General features: G+C 36.1%; 1 protein-coding gene across 4 annotated transcripts in view; it reads right to left on the reverse strand.

The window, feature by feature from the left end:
• The window catches only part of LOC123549416 (deoxyhypusine synthase-like), a 69,849-nt gene that overhangs the window by 14,450 nt on the left and 35,274 nt on the right, over positions 1-20,125 (reverse strand). For 2 of the 4 annotated variants that reach the window (XM_045337496.2, XM_053524817.1), the window contains exons 2-5: positions 14,563-14,644; positions 12,652-12,712; positions 2,590-2,649; positions 1,211-1,291 (exon numbers count right to left, since the gene is read on the reverse strand). In XM_045337496.2, coding sequence (XP_045193431.2) covers positions 1,211-1,291; positions 2,590-2,649; positions 12,652-12,712; positions 14,563-14,644 — 284 coding nt within the window. The remainder of the gene's footprint in view (positions 1-1,210; positions 1,292-2,589; positions 2,650-12,651; positions 12,713-14,562; positions 14,645-20,125) is intronic. The other 2 variants (XM_053524816.1, XM_053524818.1) reach the window with 2 other exon arrangements.

Consider the following 20,125-nt stretch of genomic DNA (forward strand, 5'->3'; position numbering starts at 1 on the left):
GACCTTGACCTTTGACCTCAAAATCAATAGGGGTCATCTGCTGGTCATGACCAACCTCCTTATACAGTTTCGTAATCCTAGGCCTAAGCAATCTGAAGTCATCGTCCGGAAACAGTTTCACTGTTCTGGGTCATTGTGACCTTGACCTTTGACCTCAAATTCAATAGGGGTCATCTGCTGGACATGACCAACCCCCTGTCAACTTTCATGATCCTAGCGTTCTTGAGTTATCATCCGAAAACCGTTCAAATGTTCCGGATCACTGTGACCTTGACCTCTGATCTATATATCAATAGGGTTCATCTGCTGATCATGATCAACTTCCCTATCAAGTTTCTTGATCCTAGGCCCAATCGTTCGCAAGTTATTGTCCAGAAACGATTTAACTGTTCCAGGTCACTGTGACCCTGATCTTTGACCTACTGATCTCAAAATCATTAGGGGTCATCTGCTGGTCATGACAAACCCCTTATCAACTTTCATGATCCTAGGCACAAGCATTCTTGAGTTATCATCCGGAAACCGTTCAACTGTTTCGGGTCAATGTGACCTTGACCTTTGACCTACTGACTCATGATCAATAGTGGTCATCTGCTGATCATGATCAACTTCCCTATCAAGTTTTGTGATTCTAGGCCCAAGTGTTCTCAAGTTATTGTCTGGCAATGGTTAACCGTTCCATGCACTGTGACCTTGACCTTTGACCTACTGAACTCAAAATCAATAGAGGTCATCTGCTGGTTATGATCAACCTCCCTATCAACTTTCATCATCCTAGTCCAAAGCATTCTTGAGTTATCATCCGGAAATGGATTGGACTACATACTAACCGACCAACATCTGCCAAACAATATATCCCTCCTCTTTCGAAAGGGGGCATAATAAGGGTCATCATCCGGTCATGACCATCCTGCCTACCAACTTTGAGGTCCTGCACTAAAGTTTTCTTCAGTTATTGATCAGAAACCGAAGGGATGGACAGACAGGCAGGCAGTCCTACTACCACATGCCACCCTTCAGGGACATAAAAAAGAAGAGTACATTTTGTCTACCTTGGTCAAATTTATCAATGGAGAATTTTATCCAGGAGAACTTTGTCCATAAACCATCAGAAATACTGGTTAGTAACACCTTAATAAACCAAACAATTACTACCAGTAAATTGTTGTTGAATGCTAAAACATTCTAACATACTTTAAGTGATACTCACCTTTGACAGTTGGAGTGCCTTCTGGTAAACTTTCACTTTTCATCAATACAGCCTCTGCTGCCAGGCTAGGTGGATTGTCATCTACAAAGTTTGAAGCATACAAAACTTAAACAAATATGAGTAGCAACCCATTTAACAAGAGCTGTCCATAAGGGGAGACAATCAGAATCCCCTTGATCAAAATCCCCTACACTGAAAAATGACAGGGTGTTACAAAATCCCCTTCATACTTTTGCAGGGGGTATCATAATCCCCTCTGTGATTTTTACTTAATTTCATCAAGTTCAAATACAACTATACACAATTTAAAAGTCTGTTGCATAAAGCATGTAAATACAATGCCTTTAGCAAACATAATTTAATTTGGAGCACTGATATCTATATATCTATAATGAAAATCACAGAGGGGATTATGATACCCCCTGCAAAAGTATGAAGGGGATTTTTTAACACCCAGTCATTTTTCAGTGGAGGGGATTTTGATCAAGGGGATTTTGATATACACTCGTCCATAAGACAGCCAATGCTCGACTAATCAAATTGTTGTCCCAGAAGCAGGAATATTACCCTAAATGTTAAAATATCTACACAGTTTCAATCCAGTATCTGCATTAGTTTTTGAGATAGTAACTTGCATGCACAACATTAACCAGAAGTTCAAAAGTGTGCATTATTTTGCAAAATACATGACATAGCTATGAGCTTTGATGCTATGACCTAGTTTTATAAACCCAAAGAAACGTGTGAAGTTTCACTTCAATATTTTCATTAGTTTTTGAGATAGTAACTTGCAACCAAAACTTTAACCAGGATTTTCTAACTCCAAAAGGGAGCACAATTTGCCCAAAATACATGTCAGAGTTATGGGACTTGATCCTGTGAGGTTGGTTATTGACCTAGAAAAAGAAAAAAATAAGTTTCAAAGCTATGTGTTTTTAAATAATAGCTATATGTACTTGCATGCAAAACATTAACCAGGATTTTCTAAGTCTAAAAGGGGGCATAATTTGGCCAAAATACATATCAGAGCTACAGGACTTGATCCAGTGCGGTTGTTAATTGACCTAGATAAAGAAAAAAGTAAGTTTCAAAGTTATATGCCATTAAATGAAAGCTATACATACTTGCATGCAAAACCTTAACCAATGTGTAATGCCAATGCCAACACTAGGGTAAGTAGAATAGGTCAGACTTTTCTTCGAATAGTCAAGCTAAAATTAAAACTGTTAAATTCATCCAGTAGCCAGTCAGACCGAACAGAAATTTAACTTGTTTGTTTGGATTTATTTGATTTATTCCCAAACATGCCAAAGACCTAGTATCATGATTTTAAAGTAAATCATAAAATTTAAAGGTTTATAATATTCATTTCTTCCTACCTCTGCTCATCCCTGAAGTCGAAGTCTGTATCACTGTAGATTCTAAACTGTCTGTCTGTCCTGAAAATGATAGAACCAATAAATTAAACCATAGCTGGGAGAATGGCAAGCTTTAGTTCTTCTATCTAATAAATATTACAGAACACTTCTAAAAATACACTACCACTGACAGAGAGATTATTTAAATCATGACCCAGCAAAAAAAAATGTAATATTCCCATTAACTGCACCTTTGAACTTTCAATTCTATAAATACATAGCTTCAATGAAACAGCGCAGTCTTGTTGAAAACTATAAAATCATTGATTTTCACCACTGAAATTGAATGCTTTCACATTATATTCTGACTTCTATAAATTTACAATTGGTAAATGGCTCCTTATATAACCTGGGCCAATATTACCCACTTCGGTTTTTTGCCGTATTGTATTACTGTAGTAAACATTCTCAAGCTGACGCTTAGTAAAATAACAGATTTTTTTTCCATGTAACACACTTCCTTCAACTCAACAAACTTCTTCAAGGACCATTACAAACCAGTAAACAATCTTTTGTCCATATATCGGTAATCTTAATCTTACACTTTAAAGAAGTGTAGAATAATGCAAAATCAGCACTTTTCTACAGATTCATTTGTGATTAATATAGGTATGACTTATTTTTGCAAACATCTTCTGGAAACATTATTTCAATTATTTAAAATTATACATTTCTCCCATACAAAACCAAATCAAATCATAGGTACATGAAATGTAAAATGAGAAGTTGTTTAAAGAAAAGGTGTTAAGGTATTGGACCCCTAATAGTAATGTTTCAAAAATAGCATTTGCTTGGTATATTCTTAAAGCTGACCATGTTTCGCGTTGCAAATTTTAAACAACTTTTACCATCCCTTTTTTTTGTAAATTTTGTATAATTTATGGTATTTCCTCAAGATCAAGTAGAGACAAATTTCAATGTGATGGCCACTATCTAAAACGTTTGCAGAGAATTCATTACAGCATTAATTTTGATAAAAGAAACATCAAACTGTTGTTAAACAATTATAAAACACAAAATAAAACTGTAAATATCATTTTTTCTAGGGTGCCTCAAGTAAACAGATGTTAATGAGACAGAATTCTAACTCCAACATAGAACAAGAGCTGTCCGTAAGACAGCCAAGCTCGACTATTCGAAATATTGTCACAGAAGCAGGAAATTATTACCCAAAATGTTAAATATCAAAAGAGTTTTAAGTTTGAAAGGGGACATAATTTTACCAAAATACATATCAGAGTTATGGGACTTGATGTTATCAACTAGTTTTATAACCCCGAAGAAACATGTTAAGTTTCAATTCAATATCTGCATTAGTTTTGGGGATAGTAACTTGCTTGTAAAACTTTAACCAGAATTTTCTAAGTCCAAAAGGGGGCATAATTTGCTCAAAATACATGTTAAGAGTTATGGAACTTGACCCAGTGAGGTAGGTAATTGACCTAGAAAAGGAATAAATAAGTTTCAAAGCTATATGCCTTTTGGTAATAGCTGTATGTACTTGCACACAAAACTTTAACCAGGATTTTCTAAGTCCAAAAGGGGGCATAATTTGGCCAAAATACACGTCAGAGTTATGGGACTTGGTGCTATCAACTAGTTTTATAACCCCGAAGACACATGTGAAGTTTCAATTTAATATCTGTAGTAGTTTTGGAGATAGTTACTTGCATGTAAAACTTTAACCAGGATTTTCCAAGTCCAAAAGGGGGCATAATTTGGCCAAAATGAAGGTCAGAGTTATGGGACTTGGTGCTATCAACTAGTTTTATAACCCCGACGACACATGTGAAGTTTCAATTCAATATCTGCATTAGTTTTGGAGATAGTAACTTGCTTGTAAAACTTTAACCAGAATTTTCTAAGTCCAAAAAGGGGCATAACTGGCTCAAAATACATGTTAGAGTAATGGAACTTGACCCAGTGAGGTTGGTAATTGACCTAGAAAAAGAATAAATAAGTTTCAAAGCTATATGCCTTTAAATGATAGCTGTATGTACTTGCATGCAAAAACTTAACCAAGGTGTGACGCCGACGCCGACGCCGACGCCAGGGTGAGTAGAATAGCTAGACTATTCTTTGAATAGTCGAGCTAAAAATTAAGGTTGAATCCTGTGGGTCTGTTTTGAATTTTGCTCACTTCATTCAAAATTCTAACACGATCCGATTCATTTTCCAGTATTAAACAAAGAAGACAGAAAACAGTGAATTATAATACAACAAATCACTGTTCTGACATCACAATTATTACATCATGGCGTCAAACGGCATAGCAGCGCGCTGGAAAAGGAACCAATTGAAAATGGGCAAATATTTAATGAATGTCGTCAAGGATGTACTAAAAAATCCTTGGTAACATGTTAGAATCGAAATAATATATTTCAGTTAGTGATTTGCTCTTGAATAAAATCATTGTTTGTCATTCAGATGCTTATTATATCACTTGTGATATAATTCCTTCGCATCTGAACTCCAAACAATGATTTATTCAATGACAAATCACTGGATGAGATATATTATTTCTTAATTAACATTGGGGCAGAAGTAAAACCTACCTGCATTTCTTCCACAATATGTAATCTAAAGAATGAAGGCAAAATAGAGAACTTTTACCGCATGTAACTCAGTATTTTTAAAGATGTCTAACTCTACCCCTCCTGATTCAGTGGTAAATTTACTTTGAACATGTTGAACAGCAAGAAATCGCTTATATATTGAAAATTTTCCACTTTTGTACAATACATCCATAAGTCTTGAAAAAAGTAAAAACTTACTAGAAAAAAGGAAAATATGGAAAAAATTTTTTTGTCCCAGTGGGGCTTGAACCTATGCTCCACCCCCCCCCCCCCCCCCCCGCCACCCCCCACTCCCCCCCCGCCACCCCCCCACTCACCCTCCCTGCCGAAAATTGCAGTCGAAGTAGGTTTATGGTAGGAATTGAATACTCTTCAAAAAGGAGGTATTCTATTACGGGTCCAATACCTTAAGGGAACCATTAGAATTAGAACAAACTTGAGAGAAGACTCTATATGGATCCTACAGATCAAGTTTGGTGAAGATCCATCAAGTTGTTCATGAGGTTAAGCTGAAGGGGCCAAGTTGCACTATCTATTAATAAACAAACTTAACAGAGTACCGTACATGGATGCTACAGACTAAGTTTGGTGCAGATCCATCCACTGGTTCATGTGAAGAAGTCTTTTAAAGTCACTGATCTATTTTTAGATCTGTTGGACCTTAAAAGAGGCCAAGAGAAACCATCTGAACAAACTTGAAAGAGGACCTTACATGGATGCTACTGACCAAGTATGGAAAGATCTAAGGATTGGCTCATGAGAAGAAGTGCTTCAAAGGTTTTCTATATTTAGGTCTGGAGGCCTTAAAAAGGCCAAGTGGAAACATATTTGAACAAACTTGAAAAAGAACCCTATATCAAGGATGCTACAGGCCAAGTTTGATGATGATCCATCAAGTGTTTTATGAAGAGAAGTTGTTTAAAGGATTAATTTATTAAAAGTTGTTTAATGTAGAAAAAAAAAACCCACAAATTTCATAAATAAGATGCCTCAATGGAGAAATTTAAACCATCTTGAAACATTTCGTCCGATAAGACTGTTCTGTTCAAAAGATGTTTACTGCATTAATCTGACAGTTACTACAATAGCTTGCAACCATATTGTAAGGAAAACATAATATACAATCAAGTAACCTCTGGGGCTGGGTAAATTTGACCCTGGGGGGCCAGGTTTGAATTTTTTTGGTAGAAGTCTACTAGGCAATGCTACACGTCAAATATCTAAGATCTAGGCCTTCTGGTTTATTTTTAGAAATTTTTTGAAGATTTTCCTATGTAAAATCAAGTGACCCCATGGGGCGGGGTCAATTTGACCCCGGGGGTCATGATTTGAAATTTTTTTTATAGAAGTCTACTAGGCAATGCTACACGTCAAATATCTAAGATCTAGGCCTTTTGGTTTAGTTTTAGAAAATTTTTGAAGATTTTCCTATGTAAAATCAAGTGACCCCTGGGACGGGGTCAATTTTGACTGCGGGGGTCATGATTTGAACAGATTTTGTAGAGGTCCACTAGGCAATGCTACACGTGAAATATCTAAGCTGTAGGCCTTCTGGTTTATTTTTAGAATTTTTTGAAGATTTTCCTATGTAAAATCAAGTGACCGCTGGGCCGGGTCAATTTTTACCCCGGGGGTCATGATTTGAACAGATTTTGTAGAGGTCCATTAGGTAATGCTACATGTCAAATATCTAAGCTGTAGGCCTTCTGGTTTATTTTAAGAAAAATTTGAAGATTTTTCTATGTACAATCAAGTAACCCCATTGGGCGGGGTCAATTTGATCCCGGAGGTCATGATTTGAACAAATTTTCTAGAAGTCTACTAGACAATGCTACACGTGAAATATCTAAGATCTAGGCCTTCTGTTTATTTTTAGAAAATTTTTGAAGATTTTCCTATGTAAAATCAAGTGACCCCTGGGGCGGGGTCAATTTTGACCCCGGGGTCATGATTTGAACAACTTTAGTAGAGGTCCTCTAGGCAATGCTACATGTCAAATATCTAAATAGGGCTTCTGGTTTTTGAGAAGAAGATTTTTTAAGATTTTCCTATGTAAAATCAAGTGACCCCTAGGGCGGGGTCAATTTTGACCCCGGGGTCATGATTTGAACAAACTTGGTAGAGGTCCACTAGGCAATGCTTCACACCAAATATCTAAGCTCTAGGGCTTCTGGTTTTTGAGAAGAAGATTTTTAAAGTTTTTCCTTTCTGTTGCCATGGCAACCAGAGTTCTGCATGGAATTCAATTCTTTGAACAATTTTTAAAGAAGACCATCCAAGGAACATCCCTGTGAAGTTTCATCAAAATTGGCCTGTTAGTTTAGGAGGAGATGTTGTTTAAAGGAAAGTGTGGACGGACGGATGGACGCCGGACAGTGAGCGATCACAATAGCTCACCCTGAGCACTTTGTGTTCTGGTGAGCTAAAAAGAGACAGTCGTTTTAATACAGTAAAAAGAGACAGTCGTTTTAATACAGTACACAAGTTGAAGATTGACACCAATGGGAGAAGTGTCTAAATATATTTTATAACTTGGAAGCACTTAAGCACTTGACACTTATAATTCTTTGTTACACACTGACACTTTAACAATGCAGGTTTGTTATAAGTGTTATAATATTGTAATTATATAAGTGTTTTATATGAAAACACTGTAATCACACTAGATATCCTCTCATTCTTTCATGTTTCTATCAAACAAATTACAGGGTGGCCAGCTCACGTGACTTTCGGAAAACATTCCAATTCAGGTAACATTTTGTCTATATTTCCCTCATCATTTAAAGACTTATCATTAGATTAAGTGTGTAAAGACAGCAAAATGAGGGCTTTCCTCCTCACAAAGCGTATGCAGGGCTGTGTATCGGTCGGAATGATCAATACGATATTCGTATCAATACAAAATGATCAATATTCGAAATATCATATGTTTCTATATTCAGAAGAATGTTCTCACTGAGTTACACTTTTTCATATGCTTTTAAAATAGCATATATTGTATTGGTGGGTAAAGAATTCCGATAACTTGGGATTTTTTAAAATCATAAATTGTGTAAACAACATATCAGCTAGCCTCTCTTCAGAATCACAGGGTTACGTCACCATTATCAAATAGGCAGCAAATACATACCTGTCACTAATTGTTTCATTTACTCATTAAATGAAACTGGGGTAAGTATTATCGGACCGCCGAGAGTAATTAACAGATAAAACATCTTGTAAATGGTATTTTTCCGTATGTAAATTAGGTCACATGTGCTCTCAGAATGGAAAATTACTGGCGGGAGATTTTGATTTCCCTGGAAACTCGCAGGTAAATTCCTGTCAGTGAGTGAACAAAGATAAGTAACCAATGAAAAATGGATTTCCCTAAGTCGCGTGCTTAATTTACATATGACACGTCACGCTTGTCGACGGGTGCTGTTGAAGTTTGCAGTCAAAACATACATGATTTTGTGTACAGAAACGAGGTTAAAACTTGATTCCAGCTTGAATAAAAACACTAAAATTACGACCGGAATAGGTTGCAAATATGTACATTTTGGTTCTTTCTATTCATTCAATATTTTGACTGACACAACAACCGTCTATATGATAAATCAAACATACAATAACAGTATTTGATTTATATCGAGAACTGGTACACACCCCAAGTTCTCAGTACTTACTTTTCTCAAATACCTTCCCCAACTGCTTTTTCAATGAAAAACTGTGTAGATAACGTACACATTTTCAGAGTTGGGTGAAGTGTATGAGAAAATTACTAAGAACTGACGGCAGGTGCGTTGTGTGAAGGAAAGCACTAATTTTGCTGTCTTTGCTCTTTATCTTATGAAAATTCATCAAATAATGAGGGAAGTAAGGGCAAAATGTTACCTGAATTGCGTTTTTTTCTCCGTGTGTACAGTATCCAAAAGCCACACGGGTTGACCACCCTGAAATTATATCGTTACTGTGATAACAAATTGCAAGATATGTAAACTTGCCTATTCAGTTCTAAATATCCTTAAAAATATCCTCAATTTCAGTCCAAGCAACAGTTACTGCATTCCTAATTTTAAGCAAATTATGCTGAACAATATGAACTGTAAACCTTGCCTTTTAAATGCATAGAAAAAAAATATTCAAATAACTTGGTACAAACTTTCACCTTAACATTTAACATTTAAAGGTGAAATAAATATATAGTTGCTTTTTTTTCAATCTATAACCAAGGTGGTTATCCCATGTGACCATCTGGGACAAGACAATACTGTCTGTTACTATTTATTTCAAGTTCTTTAATAGTAAATTCATTATTCCTGAATGGATTTAAAAAGGAATGGTGCATAAAAGAATAGAATGTGAGCACTTTTCAGACACAAGACTCTTATATGTATGGTCCTTCTAGTTTCTTGAAATATTCAAGATAAACTTTGCTGACAGGAAAGGTAATACATACGTCAATTTGCATCTAGTACAGTTTATTGGTATTTTTCAACTGCATATAGACAGAACTTCAAGAGAAATGTAGCCTCGCAAGCTTTGAAAAACTGGAAATGCTGACAAATTTTTTTTCTACATTGTAACTGAAATGGAAATATCTAGCCCTTTCCAACCTAGACACTACACTGTAAAATTCAGTTTTTATAACAAACAAATTTATTTCTATGCTTGGCAAGGGTCTAACAATTTTCTTTCATCGGAAAATAGCCATGAAAACTGAAATACTGCCGGAAAAGGAATCGCCTGAAAATGCATAGTGATTTCAACATCGTATTGGCATGAAAATGTTCAAAAAAGAAAACTACATTATCTAGTTGTCTTCAGTTTGTATTAAAAATTTTGTCTTATTTATATTCTGTCATGTTCAAGTATAGTCCCGCTACAATAAAAACAAGAGGGTCAAGATGGCCCTAGGTCGCTCACCTAAGAAACACTCCATAACAGTGTAAAACATGTTTGACCTAGTGATTTCATGGAAACAAATATTCTGACCAATTTTCATTAAGATTGGACCAAAAAATTGGTCTCTTGCGATAAAACAAGCATTTTCTTAGATATGACCTAGTTTTTGACCCTAGATGACCCATGTTCAAACTCAACATAGATTTTATCAAGGCAATCATTCTGGCCAAAATTCATGAAGATCAACTGAAAAATACAGCCTCTATCACATACAGAAGTTTTTTCTTTGATTTGACCAAGTGACCTAGTTTTTGACCTCAGATGACCCATATATTCCAATTCGACCTAGATTTCATTAAGGCAATCAACCTGACCAAATTTCATAAAAATCAATTGAAAAAAACAGTCGCTATCGCATACACAAGATTTTTCTTTAATTTGACCTAGTGACCTAGTTTTTGACCTCAGATAACCCATATTCAAAATCGACCTAGATTTCATCAAGGCAATCACTCTGACCAAATTTCATGAAGATCAATTGAAAAATACATCCTCTATTGCATACACAATGTTTTTCTTCGATTTGACCTAGTGACCTAGTTTTTGACCCCAGATGACCCATTTTCGAACTCAGCCTAGATTTTATCAAGGTAATCATCCTGGCTAAATTTCATGAAGATCAGTTGAAAAATACAGCCTCTATTGCATACACAAAGTTTTTCTTTGATTTGACCTAGTGACCTAGTTTTTGACCCCAGATGACCCATTTTCGAACTTGGTCTAAATTTCATCAAGGTAATCATTCTGACCAAAATTCATGAAGATCAATTGAAAATTACAGCCTCTATCGCATACACAAAGTTTTTCTTTGATTTGACCTAGTGACCTAGTTTTTGACCCGAGACGACCCATTTTCGAACTCGGCCTAGATTTCATCAAGGTTATCATTCTGACCAATATTCATGAAGAAGAATTGAAAAATACAGCCTCTATCGCATACACAAGGTTTTTCTTTGATTTGACCTAGTGACCTAGTTTTTGACCCGAGATGACCCATTTTCGAACTCGGCTTAGATTTCATCAAGGTTATCATTCTGACCAATATTCATAAGGATTAATTGAAAAATACCGCCTCTATCGCATACACAAGGTTTTTCTTTGATTTGACCTAGTGACCTAGTTTTTGACCCGAGATGACCCATTTTCCAACTCGGCCTAGATTTCATCAAAGTTATCACTCTGACCAATATTCATGAAGATTAAATGAAAAATACAGCCTCTATCGCATACACAAGGTTTTTCTCTGATTTGACCTTGTGACCTAGTTTTTGACCCGAGATGACCCATTTTCGAACTCGGCCTAGATTTTATCAAGGCTATCATTCTGACCAATATTCATGAAGATTAATTGAAAAATACAGCCTCTATCGCATACACAAGCTAAATGTTGACAGACGATGGACGACAGACGACGGAAGTGATCAGAAAAACTCACCTGAGCATTGCTCAGGTGAGCATATAATGTTTGTGTTTTTTCTCTCTGTTCATCATGAGTTTAAATGGATGGGTAAAAGAAAACAAATTATCAAATTAAATAATTTTATTTTTAAGTGAATATTTTTTTTTTTGCTTTAAAACAAAGTGTTTATGTTTCTTGATAATTAGTTTCAAATTTAACCCAGTGTAATGTTTAAATAATATATGAGCCACACCATGAGAAAACCAACATAGTCTGGTCAGGATCCATGCTGTTCGCTAACAGTTTCTCTAATTGCCATAGGCTTTGAAAGCGAACAACATGGATTCTGACCAGACGGCGCAGATGCGCAGTCTGGTCTGGATCCATGCTGGTCGCAAATGCACTATGTTGGTTTTCTCATGGCGCGGCTCAATTATCATCTCAAATATCCTGCAATAAAGTGACTTCGAGTACCTCTAACGGCTAAAACTGTTTTGTAACAAACATATCAAAACATCAATAAAGGGAGATTAGATCTTATACATTGCTGAAAACGATCATTTTTACAAACAATGACATCATAAAACAGTATGCAATGGCTTTTATGGTTGACTAATTCCTCTGTTACATATCCAAAAATTATCATTTGATGTTGTTCTTTAGAGCATTAGGCTTAGTTCTTACATGCCTTCCTGTGAAAGACAGGATTTTCCCATACCCGAGTGAAAACGAAAATGGAAAACCAAGTGCTAAAGAGATTTTTATCCACGTTTTCTGGCAGGTTGGAAAATCACCTACCTTAGTCAGACAGTATACTGTTAATATTACTGCATCATTTTCAAAGATATTGTAAATCAAAAATCGCTTACACTATGTCATAATACGACCTCAAATCATAACGTCAAAATAAGCATGTGTAGCTTACCTTTACCTTAGGGAAAATATAAGGTAATCTCCTAAACCCAGAAAAGTGTGGTAGGCAAGAAACATAACATTCTGACCTTTACTAAATTCTGAAAGGTTCAGCCATATTTTATGACTTAAAAGTTGAGATAAGATGTGGCAACTGCTATTAATCCTATGTGAAAGTCATGTACATACCCTTCTCCCTGTGGTCTTTTAAATGAAGTATTAATCTTGTAACAAGTGCTAAATACTCATCCTGCAATATGAAGTTATGAAGAACTCAGTACGCTATTGACACTATGTATCTAAACCATATCATTTTACTTGTTATCATATTTATCAGTATGATTTATTTGAAATATCAGAACTCTAGAATTCTATCAAACTTATGTGCAATGTAGTTACAATGTAACATGACACATAAAACTTATTAAAAGTGAGAAACACAAGATATCACAAGCTTTCAAAATGAAGTGCCTTTGCTAATGCCTCAGGGTTATGGTAAGGTTCCTTGACTGTGACCTTAACCTTTGAGGTCCAAACTTGGACTCTTGCCAGTGACATATATCATCTTATTATACCTCTCTTTTGTCTACAATGATAAAATCCTATTACCATCTAGAAAGAGATATTTTGACTATAAAAAAACATTTTCAACCTTTTTGACATGTGACCAAGCGAAAGTGACTGTCAGGTCATGTGACCGTGCTGGTATTTTTAAAGTCATACAAGGGCAATTAACTGCTTCAATTTTTTAGCCATATGACTGCCTCCCTTGTACACTATTCAATGTGTACACAGGCGATTACCGCACTAAAGATGAAACTGTTAAATTAAATGAATTAAAAACATTTTGTTCGGTATAATAAAATAAATATCATATGGCAGCGTGTGTGACATGATATTGTCAACCCTCGAAACAGAATGTCACCACTCAGCTTTCGCCTCAGGTGACATTCTGCCCTCGGGTTAATATCAATGTCACACACGCTGCCATATGATATTTATATAATATTCCACAAATGTGCAAAATTTCATTGGAATCCATTGCACTGTCTTAAAAGTACAGCAGAAGTAATGAGTTTCAGACCAATAAACTTAACAAAAGTACAGAGAAATTACAACATTAACAAGAGCTGTCCGTAGACACGGTGCTCCACTATTCGGCGATTTGACAGTAAAATGAATATATGTCTCAGTAAGAGACCTCTACTTTAAAATGAAGATACACCAAGGGGCATAATTCTGTCAAGAACACAAATTAGAGTTATTGGGATTGTTACCACACATGCAGATGATGGTGGTAAAGATATATTTTGCATTTCAAGTCATAATCTTATATAGTACCAAAGTTATGTCAAGAAAACGAAGTTTGTTAAAAAATTTAAGTATGAAAGGGACATAATTTGGTCAAAAATACAAATCAGAGTTATGGGGATTGTTACCACACATGCAGATGATGATGATAAAGATACATTTTAAGTTTCAAGTCTTTATCTTATATTGCATTAAAGTTATATCCAGAAAGCGAAGTTTGCAAAAAAACTTTTAAGTACAAAAGGGGCATAATTCTGTCAAAAATACAATTAGAGTTATGGGGTTTGTAACCACACATGCAGATGATGATTAAAAAGAAATAGTTTTAATTTCAAGTCATTATCTTTTAAAGTACCAAAGATATGTCTATAAACAAAGCTTTCAAAAAAATTTAACATGAAAATAATTCCAACAATATTTATGTGAACTTACAGTAAGATATAAGCAATAGTAACAAAGATATGACAGAAAAACAAAGGTTGCCGAAAAACTTTAACCTTAATAAAAATAACCCAAGTATAACACCTTGGTGACCTTGACTTTGGGTATAATGGGCTCAGCCCCTACACATACTTTGTTTGTATACTGGACAATGTTTAAGTGAACTTACAGTAAGATATAAGCAATAGTAACAAAGATATGACAGAAAAATAAAGGTTGCCGAAAAACTTTAACCAAGAAAGGTCACGCCAACGCCGGGGTGAGTAGAATAGTCCCCCTATTCTCCAAATAGTGCAGCTAAAAATGCTTCCCTTTGGGTGCATAAAAACAGTACACATAATCACTTACCCTATTTTTTGCTTTGTCAAAAACAGATTTTTCCATATCCTCTGTAGATACTGTGGTTGAAGAATTCTTCTTGGCTTCATTTCTGAAAGCAAACATAATAACCTTTCTTTGATAACAGTACTGTGTATTAAGCGGTTAATTTATTTAACAATGTGAATTTTTGGTCAATTAATTCAACAATGTGAATCTGCATTTGGAATACTTTTAGCTCTTGCAGCCCCCAAAAAGGGGTCAAGCTGAACCACTTGAACAAATCTTGATAGAGGACCTTACAAGCATGCTATAGACCAAATTTGGAGACAAGAGGGTCATGATGACCCTGGATCGCTCACCTGAGTAACATGAGCTACATGTCAAAATGATGATAAAATATTAAGAAAGTCAGGAGGTCACATTCATGGTCAATGAAATTCAGTTTTATGATTTGTGTGCAAAACTGTGTATGTCATCAAAATTTCAAGGCTGTATCTTACAAAACAAGAAAGTAGGTCAGTAGGTCAAGGTCACAGTCAAGTGACATCATATTACTTGGGGTCATCAGGTAATTATAATTAAACAGTCTTGGAAATAGGATCAGATGATTTTTTAAGTATTTTTCCTATATAACTCACATAATAACTAAGTGACCCCAGGGGCATAATTTGAACAATTTTGGTAGAGGACTACTAGACAATGCATCATACCAAATATCAAAAGCCTAGGTCGTATGGTTTCAGACAAGAAGATTTTTAAAGCTTTTTCCTATATAAGTCTATATAAAACTTGGGACCCCCAGGGCAGGACCTCTTTTCACCCAAGGGGTACAATTTGAATAATTTTGGTTGAGGACTATAAGACAATGTTACAAACCAAATATCAAAGGTCTAAGTGTTGTGGTTTCAGACTAGAAGATTTTTGAACTTATTTTCCTATATAAGTCTATGTAAAACTTGGGACCCCCGGGGCGGGGCCATATTTGATCCTAGGGGGATAATTTAAATAATCTTGGTAGAGGACCACTAGATGATGCTACATACCAAATATCAAAGCCCTAGGCCATGTGGTTTTGTACAAGAAGATTTTCAAAGTTTTCCCTATATAAGTCTATATAAACCATGTGACCCCCGGGGCTGAGCCATATTTGACCCTAGGGGGATAATTTGAACAATTTTGGTAGAGGTCCACTAGATGATGCTACACACCAGATATCAAAGCCCTAGGCCCTGTGGTTTTGGACAAGAAGATTTTTAAAGTTTTTCCTTTCGGTTGCCATGGCAACCAGTTCTGAATGGAATTCAATTCTTTGAACAATTTTGAAAGGGGACCACCCAAGGATCATTCCTGTGAAGTTAGGTGTAATTCTGCCCAGTGGTTTTCAAGAAGAAGATTTTTTTAGAAATTTGTTGACGGACGACTGACAACGCACGATTGACGATGCACGACGGACGACGGACAACAAGCGGTCACAACAGCTCACCTTGAGCTAAAAACCCATCAAGTGGTTCATGAGAAGGACTCGTTGAGAGGATTTTTCTACATGTAGCTCTGGCCGACCCTAAGAGAGGCTAAGCAAAACCATATGAACAGAAGAGAAGAAGTACCATACATGGATGCTACAGACAATGTTTGGTGAAGATCCATCAAATCACTTAATGGTTCATGAGAAGAGGTTGATAAAAGGTTTATTTATTTTTTGCTTTTGTGGCCTCTAAAAAGTGAAGAAGAACTATTTCAACAAATCTGGCAAGGTTTGCTACATGACAATATTTTATCAGGGAAAGCAAACCTCTTCAATCTTTGGCAATTACTCGTTCCAAACAACATTTAACTGCGCAAGTCCATGCATAACAAGAGTTGTCTGTAAGACAGCCATTGCTGGACTATTTGAATTGTTGTCCCAGAAGCAGGAATATTACCCTAAATGTTAAAATATCCATAGAATTTCAATCCAGTATCTGCATTAGTTTTGAAGGTAGTAACTTGCATGCAAAATTTTTACCAGAAGTTTCTAATTTCAAAAGGGGAAATAATTTTGCAAAATACAAGTCACATTTATGGGACTTGGACAATGTTTTTAAACCCGAAGAAACATGTGAAGTTTCAATTCAATATCTGCATTAGTTTTGGAGATACAATGTAGTAACTTCCATGCAAAACTTTAGCCAGGATTCTAAGTCGAAACGGGGGCATAATTTGGCCAAAATTTATGTCAGTGTTATGGGACCTGAGCCAGTTAGGTTGGTAATTGACCTTGAAAAAGAAACATTAAGTTCAAAGCTATATGCCTTTAAATGATAGCTATATGTACTTGCATGCAAAACTTTAACCATGGCGTTACCCTGCCGCTGACACCAGGGTGAGTAGTATAGCATGGAATGCAATTCTACAAGGAAATAAGACATCGCCTATCAAACAATTTTTGATGTTTCTATTACAATAAACCAACTAACTGGACTATTGTACTAAGTCTTAGAATAAGAAAACTTTTTATTACAAAATGTGTTACCATCTATTACCAAATAGAATATTCATATAAGTAAGTTGTCCCAACAATTTTTAAAATAATGGATTTTTAACAAGAGATTGTTTTTCACAAAACAAGAGGGCCATGAAGGCCCTGTATCGCTCACCTGACCTACTGGCCTAAAGATCATCAAGATTAACATTCTGACAAAGTTTCATTAAGATATGGTCATAAATGTGGTATCTAAAGTGTTAACTAGCTTTTCCTTTGATTTGACCCGGTGACCTAGTTTCTGATCCCACATGACCCAGATTCAAACTTTACCTAAAGATCATCAAGATTAACATTCTGACAAAGTTTCATGAAGATAAAAACATAAATTTGGTCTCTAGAGTGTTAACAAGCTTTTCCTTTGATTTGCCCTAGTGACCTAGTTTTCGATCCCATCTGACCCAGATTTAAACTTGACCTAAAGATCATCAAGAATAACATTCTGACCAAGTTTCATTAAGATATGGTCATAAATGTGGCCTCTAGAGTGTTAACTAGCTTTTCCTTTGATTTGACCTGGTGACCTAGTTTTTGACCCTACCTGACCCAGATTCAACCCGGACCAAGTTTCATGAAGATATAGTCATAAATGTGGCCTCTACAGTGTTAACAAGCTTTTCCTTTGATTTGACCTGGTGACCTAGTTTTTGATCCCAGATGACCCAATATCAAATTCCTCCAAGACGTTATTGAGGGTAACATTCTGACCAAGTTTCATTAAGATTGAGCCAAAATTGTGACTTATAGAGTGTTAACAAGCTTTTCCTTTGATTTGACCTATTGACCTAGTTTTTGATCCCAGATGACCCAATATCAAACTTGTACTAGATTTCACTGCGGGAAAAATTCTGACCAAGTTTCATTAAGATTAGGCCAAAATTGTGACCTCTAGAGTGTTAACAAGCTTTTCCTTTGATTTGACCTGGTGATCTAGTTTTTGACCCCAGATGACCCAATATCAAACTTGTCCAAGATTTTATTGAGGGTAACATTCTGACCAAGTTTCATTAAGATTAGGCCAAAATTGTGACATCTAGAGTGTTAACAAGCTTTTCCTTTGATTTGACCTGGTGACCTAGTTTTTGACCCCTGATGACCCAATATGGAACTCGTCAAAGATTTTATTGAGGGTAACATTCTGACCAAGTTTCATTAAGATTAGGCCAAAATTGTGACCTCTAGAGTGTTAACAAGCTTTTCCTTTGATTTGACCTGGTGACCTAGTTTTTGACCCCTGATGACCCAATATGGAACTCGTCAAAGATTTTATTCAGGGTAACATTCTGACCAAGTTTCATTAAGATTAGGCCAAAATTGTGACCTCTAGAGCATTAACAGTCAAACTGTTGATGACAGACAGACGGACGACGGACACAGGGCGATCACAAAAGCTCACCTTGAGCACTTCGTGCTCAGGTGAGCTAAAAAGGTAATATGTCTCCCACAGGGGTCTTGCTAGGTCCAATTTTTTGGGAGATGTCACTTCTCCCTCAAGCTAAGATTTAGGGAGAAGTGGAGAGAACTTTAGGGAGAAGTGGGAAGACTGCTTCCATTTTTTATTTCTACCTCAATGCTGTGAAGTGATTCAAAAGGTGGCTATAATTTTCTTGTTTTTAGATAAAAAAAACAATTGATGTGACCATTCATTTTCTTAGTTAAATCCTTTCCTGTACAGTGCACACTTCCGGAAATTCTACGGACAAGACCGAACAATTTTGACGCGGTCCACCATTTCTTAATCCGGATGTGGTCCAACTGACCGGCATTTATCGTACCCCAAGAACAGCAACATCTTGGTCAACACATCAAAATGGCATCACTAACATAAGATGCCGTGGCAGAACCAGGAAAGAAACATAAATTAACGCTCGACAATCATAGTGAAAAGGAAAAAAGTCCAAAAATAAGAGGGTTGACCGAATATTTAGTCAAAATAATTCAACGTTCAGTTTTATTTATTTTGTTGGGTTTAACGTCGCACCGACACAATTTTAGGTCATATGGCGACTTTCCAGCTTTAATGGTGGAGGAAGACCCCAGGTGCCCCTCCGTGCACTATTTCATCACGAGCGGGCACCTGGGTAGAACCACCGACCTTCCGTAAGCCAGCTGGATGGCTTCCTCACGTGAAGAATTCTACGCCCCAAATGAGGTTTCGAACCCACATCGATGAGGGGCAAATGGTTTGAAGTCAACGACTCTAACCACTCGGCCACGGAGGCCCCTCAACGTTCAGATTGTTTTATATTTGTGATGGGGCAATCTAAACGTCAAAACTTTGAAGGACCAAAATAATGGAGGATAAATCACAGTACACAGTAGGGCTGGCAGGTATATCGATATGAACTGAATATTCATGTTTACACCGATACACGTATCGGCTTTCTTCGTGTATCGATATATTCAGTGATGCCCCTTTTAAAACAAAATAAAATCAAACTTCTTCATTTTTTATCAGCTTTACAATAAAATATTCAGAGAAATTAAAAGAAAAGTACAATTTTGTAACATCAGGCTGCCATTATATCCCAAAACAGTCATTGTGTAAACCACTTTTTGTTTTGACAGCTAAGTTCAAAGACATCCGCCAACAAGCATGACTTCTCATGTAAATCAAGCACGTGATTTAAGGAAATCTCGCGTTTCATTGGCTTTTTATTTTCATTCTTGCACTGACTGGAAATAACCCGCTGAAATGAAATTCATATGTAACACCGGTAGTTTTCCATTTCGAGCGCACCTGCTAAGTAATTTCAGTTGCGAGGAATTCCATTTACATGGATGTTGTTACCGCACGTGTTGCTGTTTTAATTTTAGCAATCTTAATAATTAAAGAAATAAGTAAAAACAAAACAAACTTAAAGATCTGGTATACTAATAAAGGCCTTGCAGAAGTGTTAAGTTCTGAGTCGAAATTTACGACTTTAAGCAGAAATATCTGCATTTTCCCGACGTATAGTTCTGAAATATAGACTGATACATGTATTAGATAAAAAGATTGTGCCTGAACGTTTCTTTAACAATTTAAATGAGTTCAAACTTTATAGGAGCCCACACAACTAGACATTT

This window comes from Mercenaria mercenaria, chromosome 15 (assembly GCF_021730395.1).
Source record: "Mercenaria mercenaria strain notata chromosome 15, MADL_Memer_1, whole genome shotgun sequence".
Classification (NCBI taxonomy): Eukaryota; Metazoa; Mollusca; class Bivalvia; order Venerida; family Veneridae; genus Mercenaria; species Mercenaria mercenaria.